At 43.0% G+C, this 6326-nt stretch overlaps 1 protein-coding gene across 1 annotated transcript; it reads left to right on the plus strand.

The window, feature by feature from the left end:
* The first annotated feature begins 1211 nt into the window (after nt 1-1211).
* Nucleotides 1212-6089, plus strand: LOC145652972 (protein NLRC3-like). The gene is made up of 4 exons (XM_081704833.1): nt 1212-1220; nt 1391-1595; nt 1765-3533; nt 4216-6089. The coding sequence occupies exons 1-3, from the start codon at nt 1212-1214 to the stop codon at nt 3051-3053; spliced, it is 1503 nt and encodes a 500-aa protein (XP_081560959.1). The 3' UTR covers nt 3054-3533; nt 4216-6089.
* Nucleotides 6090-6326: the final 237 nt, after the last annotated feature.

Genomic DNA, 6326 nt, shown 5'->3' on the forward strand with positions numbered 1-6326 from the left:
TCTGAATATCAGCTCTGCTCCCTCTTGTGCAGATTTCAAACACTTCTTTTTACTCTGACATTTTCATTTCTCTGTCCATGTTTATGTTTGATGGCACATTTCCTTTTGTTTTACATTTCACAGGTTTTTGTTAAGATATTTTTCCTAACTTTCCACAGCACTTTGATCATTGCTGTTGTGGTAAATGTGCTCTATAAATAAAATGTACTTATTTTCTAACAAATCATCTTGTAAAGGAGCCCTTTTGTCTGTTTTGCTTTCCCGTGTCGTCCTTTGTTTATTGTTGCATCTGTGTGTTGTCCTTCTCCCTGCTCCTCCCACCATTCCTGCCACTCCCCAGCCTAACTCCACCCACCATTCCTGCCAAAGCCCCAGCCTAACTCCTCCCACCATTCCGGCCACTTTCCAGCCTAACTCCTCCCACCATTCCTGCCACTGCCCAGCCTAACTCCACCCACCATTCCTGCCACTCCCCAGCCTAATTCCACCTACCATTCCTGCCACTCTCCAGCCTAACTCCACCCACCATTCCTGCCACTCCCCAGCCTAACTCCTCCCACCATTCCTGCCACTCCCCAGCCTAACTGCTCCCACCATTCCTGCCACTCCCCAGCCTAACTCCTCCCACCATTCCTGCCACTTTTCAGCCTAACTCCACCCACCATTCCTGCCACTTTCTGACCTAACTCCACCTGCCATTTCAGCCACTTGTCCTTAGTCTCTGCATTGTTCTCTTCCCAGATTCCTCCATGTATATACTTCTCCTGTTTCCTGTCTTCCTGTTCTTGTTTGTTGACCTTTGTTTTCTTGTGGCTGAGTGTGTTTAGCACATTTGCTTTACTTTCACTTTCTATTAAATGCCTTTTTGAGTTTCTACACTCACACCTGCATCCTGATCCTTTCTGCTGCCGCACACCAGGCAGCATCACAGATCTATTATGAAATGCAGAAACACAAGTGTTGATAATATATAATCTTGTATAATATCTACTTGTCTGTATAATCATGTGTTGTGCAGGTATGAATGTGCTACATATTCCTCCATAAAGCTCTGTTGTGTTTGTCCACAGTGTACAAAGAGAAAAAGCAGAACTCACCTACAGAAAACAATTGGAGTCCATATTCAAGGTATGTAAGTGTGGGGGTGATTTCTAGTATATTTGGGTTTTAGGATGTAACAGAAGTAATAAGATTACTTTTTCCATTAAGTAATGAGTACAGTAATCCCATTACAATTTTAGATAAGTGATGAGTAATGCATTACTTTTTTTAAGTAACTACCCAAACACTGCCAGAATGTTCTCCATCATGAAACAAAATCATGTAGTGATCTCTCTCTGTAACATGGTGGTGTTTTTTTGATTGTCTGTTGCTGTTTATTCCTAACCAGGAGCTGGAGCACAAAGTCGTCTCTCCGGTGAAGAAGGAGCTGAAGAAGTTTAAGAAGCTGCTGAGTCCAGATTACCCAGCATGCTCTGAGAGAGAGATGGAGGATGAGGAGGATCAGAGCAGTGCCAGAGAGGGGGCGCTGAAGATCACACTGCATGTGCTGGGGAACATGAACCAGATAGACCTCGCTAACACACTACAGACCAGTAAGAGCTCTGGATCATGGCTTTATGATGACAGTATCACTATAACTAAATTTTGTCCTCTGTGTTTGTGCAAAGTGTTTCATGGTTTTGATAAATGGTTTTGATAAACTTCAACATCAAAGATAACAAGAAAATAAAATATTTGTGATCATGTTCTTCTGTTTATTAGAGCTATTCTCTGAATATCAACGAAATCTCAAACACAAACTAATGGATACATTTAAAATAATTAATGAAGGAATTTCCCAACAAGGAAGCTCAACTCTTCTGAATGAGATCTACACAGAGCTCTACATCACAGAGGGAGGGAGTGGGGAGGTCAATAATGAACACGAGGTGAGACAGATTGAGACAGCATCCAGGAGACCAGCAACACAGGAGACACCCATCAAATGCAATGACCTCTTTAAAGACAAACCCATCAGAAGAGTGCTGACTAAAGGAGTTGCTGGAATTGGGAAAACGGTCTCTGTTCAGAAGTTCATTCTGGACTGGGCTGAAGGAAGAGCAAATCAGGACGTCCTCTTCATATTTCCACTTCCTTTTAGGGAGCTGAATTTGATGAAGGAGAAAATGTTCAGTCTGATGGATCTGCTTCATCACTTTTTCCCAGAAACAAAACAATTACAATTAATACACTGTGATGCTTACAAAGTCATTTTCATCTTTGATGGTCTGGATGAGTGTCGACTTCCTCTAGATTTCCAGAACAATGAGAACTTGTGGAATGTAACAGAGTCGACCTCGGTGTATGTGCTGCTGACAAACCTCATCAAGGGGAATCTGCTTCCCTCTGCTCTCTTCTGGATAACCTCTCGACCTGCAGCAGCCAATCAGATCCCTCCTGAGTGTGTTGATCAGGTAACAGAGGTACGAGGGTTCAGTGACCCTCAGAAAGAGGAGTACTTCAGGAAGAGAATCAGTGATCAGAGCCTGGCCAACAAAATCATCACACACATGAAGTCATCAAGAAGCCTCTACATCATGTGTCGCATTCCAGTCTTCTGTTGGATTGCAGCCACTGTTCTAGAGAGAATGTTGGGTGAAGCAGAGAGTGGAGAGATCCCCAAGACTCTGACTCAAATGTTCACACACTTTCTGATCTTTCAGATCAAACACAAGGATAGAAAGTACCATGGAAACACTGACACTGATCCTCAACAGACTAAAAAGACAATTCTGGCACTGGGAAAACTGGCTTTCCAACAGCTGGAAAAGGGCAACCTGATCTTCTATGAGGAAGACCTAAGAGAGTGTGGCATTGATGTCAAAGTAGTGTCACTGTACTCAGGAGTGTGTACCCAAATCTTCAGAGAGGAGTCTGGGCTTCACCTGGGGAAGGTGTTCAGCTTTGTGCATCTGAGCATTCAGGAGTTTCTGGCTGCTTTATATGCATATCTCTCCTTCATCTCCAAAAAGAAAAAATGTGTTGAAACAGCAAAAGAAAGGTCTCTTTAAAAGATCAACCATGTCTGACTTCCTTATGAATGCAGTGGACAAGGCCTTACAGAGTGAGAATGAACATCTGGACCTTTTCCTCCGCTTCCTTCTGGGTCTCTCACTGGAGTCCAATCAGACTCTCTTACAAGGCCTACTGACACAGAGGAAAAGAAGCTCTCACAGCAAAGAGGAAACAGTCAACTACATCAAGGAGAAGATCAGGGAGAATCCCTCTCCAGAGAAATCCATCAATCTGTTCCACTGTCTGAATGAACTAAAGGATCATTCTCTAGTACAGGAAGTCCAGACATACCTAAGCAGAGGAGGTGACCATTGTCTCCATGGAGCCAGTCTCTCTCCAGCTCAGTGGTCAGCTCTGGTGTTTGTGTTGCTGAACTCAGAAGAGGAGCTGGATGAGTTTGACCTGAGTAAATATGACCCATCAGAGGAATGTCTACTGAGACTGCTTCCAGTGGTCACAGCATCCAGAAAAGCTGTGTGAGTATTTTCATTCATAAACACATTACTGCACTGGTGTTAGTACATCATGATATCCATCATAAGGTACTTTTGTTAATTTGTAAGTGTTTCCTAAACCCCTTTGTAACTAATGTATCATGTACCCTAATTACTATTTAAGGTGTTAGCTGAACCACTCAGTAATCCTAAAGAATTTACACACACACACACACACACACACACACACACACACACACACACACACACACACACACACACACACACACACACACAACCATCTCTCTTTTACCCACATTAACATTCTCTTTCACATTTTCACAGCCAGTTATGGAAACAGATGCAGGCCAAGATGTAACATGTGTAAAACATAATAAATTTACCTGAATTAATTATAATTACAAAGATATTAGAGTAAATTCTGTTGTGTAGCCCAGTGTAGGTGAGAATGTGTAACTAACTTTAGAAAATTACTCATCTGAGTTGTATTTCTGAGCTGGTGTATGCAAAGTAGTCTTGTTTTTTTTTTCCACTTTTCCTGAACATGTTTCTGTTTCTGTGTGTCTGCCCTTTTTACCAAAGTCTGCTGTTTGGTCTTCCTAGTGCTGACCTTTGCCTGTTAACACTGTTTGCTTTTTGGACTGTGGACTGGTTGTTGTTCCTCGTATTTAAATGAGACTTTTTCCCATTTTATACAAACCAGCGCTGGACTCTGCTCCTGCCCTCCCGCTGACAGTGAGAACAAAGATGAGCACAGCAGTGGGGGAAGATGAGAACAAAACTACATAGACCAGAGTTTGGACTACAACTCAGAATAATGGGTTCAGTCTTCTGTATATGACCCATAATAGTCCACATATTCAAACCAGCTGATGGACAAACCTGAAAACATAAATACCTGTTGTGATGGTGGCGGCACAGAGGAAGCGAAAGGCAAGGTTGAGCCAAAGTGCTCTTTATTCTGCATTGTCAATACGTGAAAAACCACAACAAATTATCAACGATACTCAGTCCTAACACTCTGTGTAGCGATGTACAGGGTGGAAGTGAGTAGTCCGGCGTTCCACTAATGTGCAGCGCTTTCTCTCAGGACCTGTGAGTTTAAATAGAGAGAGAGAACACGGGACAGGTGAAGGTGATTAGTAGGCAGGGGACTGGGAACAAGGCAGGGATGTAGTGCGCTCCCTAGCAGGAGTGGGCGTGTCCCTCCTTCTGGATGCCCGGCCAACCGTGACACCTGGCAAATATAAGCAATCCCTTAAAACTGTTTAAAAAAAGAAATGACAGGTCTTCTCTCTGACTAGTCACTGTTGTGTCTGAAAATAATCATAGTTTACTAAGCAAGTCTTTACTAAATAAATAAATCTTTATTTATTTATCTTTGATCCATGTTTATTCAGTGAATACATGGTAATATTTTACATTTCCCTTGTTCAAGATTATTGAAACTGATATTGAAGGCCTTGCATAGTGTGTCTCTAAAAGAGCAACTTTGTTAAAGAGTAGCTTCTCGTCTTCTATTAATATGAGCTCCTGGCTGCACCCACAAACGCTGCTCTCTCAGGCTCAAGTGGTGATCTTCAGCTGGGTCCTGCCTGAGACACCCAGCAGATGCAGCAGGACTAGAGCAGGTGAAGGGTACTGTGGAGAGACAGGCTGAGGGGATGGAGATGGACATTCTTCTCCACACACATCAGTTCCTCCTCTTATCCTAAGAGACACTGATGAGCCAGTATATCCAGGGCTTTCTCCTCTTCTGGGGTTTGTGTGGATATCACTCCCCACTGCTCAGTGTGAACTGCCTGCACTTAATCTCTGCACAATATCATCACACTGCTTCTTTCTCTGTTACACAAACTAACAGTTTTGTTCAGTTTCCTCCACAGGAATATGGAACTCCATGATTATAAAATTGTATTCACCCTTCTGTGATGTTTAACAGGTTAAGGAGGATGCGGGGACGAGGCACGTTAAACATAACATACATTTTAATCATAAGCACAACTCAACACACACAAACACACTACATAGGTCAAACACCGACAACCTTGACGATACGACACGAGACTTATATACACTCATGACAATTACACACAACAAGGATCAGGTGCACAACACAAGAGGGCGTGGCAATACGGACAGACACGCACACGCACACATTTGAGGGGTTAGGGGCTGTACCATGACACTTCTGTCTGTCCTCCAATACTTTAGTGTCTGAATCAGTGGCTGTTTATACTGTTAGTGTCTTTGATCAGTTTATAGTAATTCAGTTTGCACTGTCAATGTATTGTTTGCCTGTTGACTTGTGGGACTGTTTCCAAACTTAGTGAGCAGTGGAGCTAACAAAGAAGCAGTTTTAATTTGTTTATTTTCTTGTTAACAGTGCTCTGAATTAACACACCTCACACACAGTGTGTCACCCCCCCCCCCAACACCACACATTGTAACTTTTTGTGTGTGTGGTTGTGTGGGGGTGAGGCAGTGTGATTGTGATTATGTGTTTGCATTTGTGTAAGCATGTGTGTGCGCACATGCTCATTAGCATAGGGTGTGTGTGCGTGTACTGATCTGTAAATGTGAGGGGTTTTTCTCCTTCTCTCTGCAGGCTGGATAACTGCAGTATTACAGATGAAGGCTGTGCTGCTCTCGCTTCAGCTCTGAGGTCAAACCCCTCATCACACCTGAGAGAGCTGAATCTGAACTTCAATAAACCAGGTGACTCAGGAGTGAAGCAGCTCTCTGCTCTACTGGAGGATCCACACTGTAAACTGGAGAAACTACAGTGAGTTACTGATTTACTGTCTCTTTATA

This window comes from Electrophorus electricus, chromosome 21, assembly GCF_041902795.1.
Source record: "Electrophorus electricus isolate QZ-2024a chromosome 21, ASM4190279v1, whole genome shotgun sequence".
NCBI classification, from domain to species: domain Eukaryota; kingdom Metazoa; phylum Chordata; class Actinopteri; order Gymnotiformes; family Gymnotidae; genus Electrophorus; species Electrophorus electricus.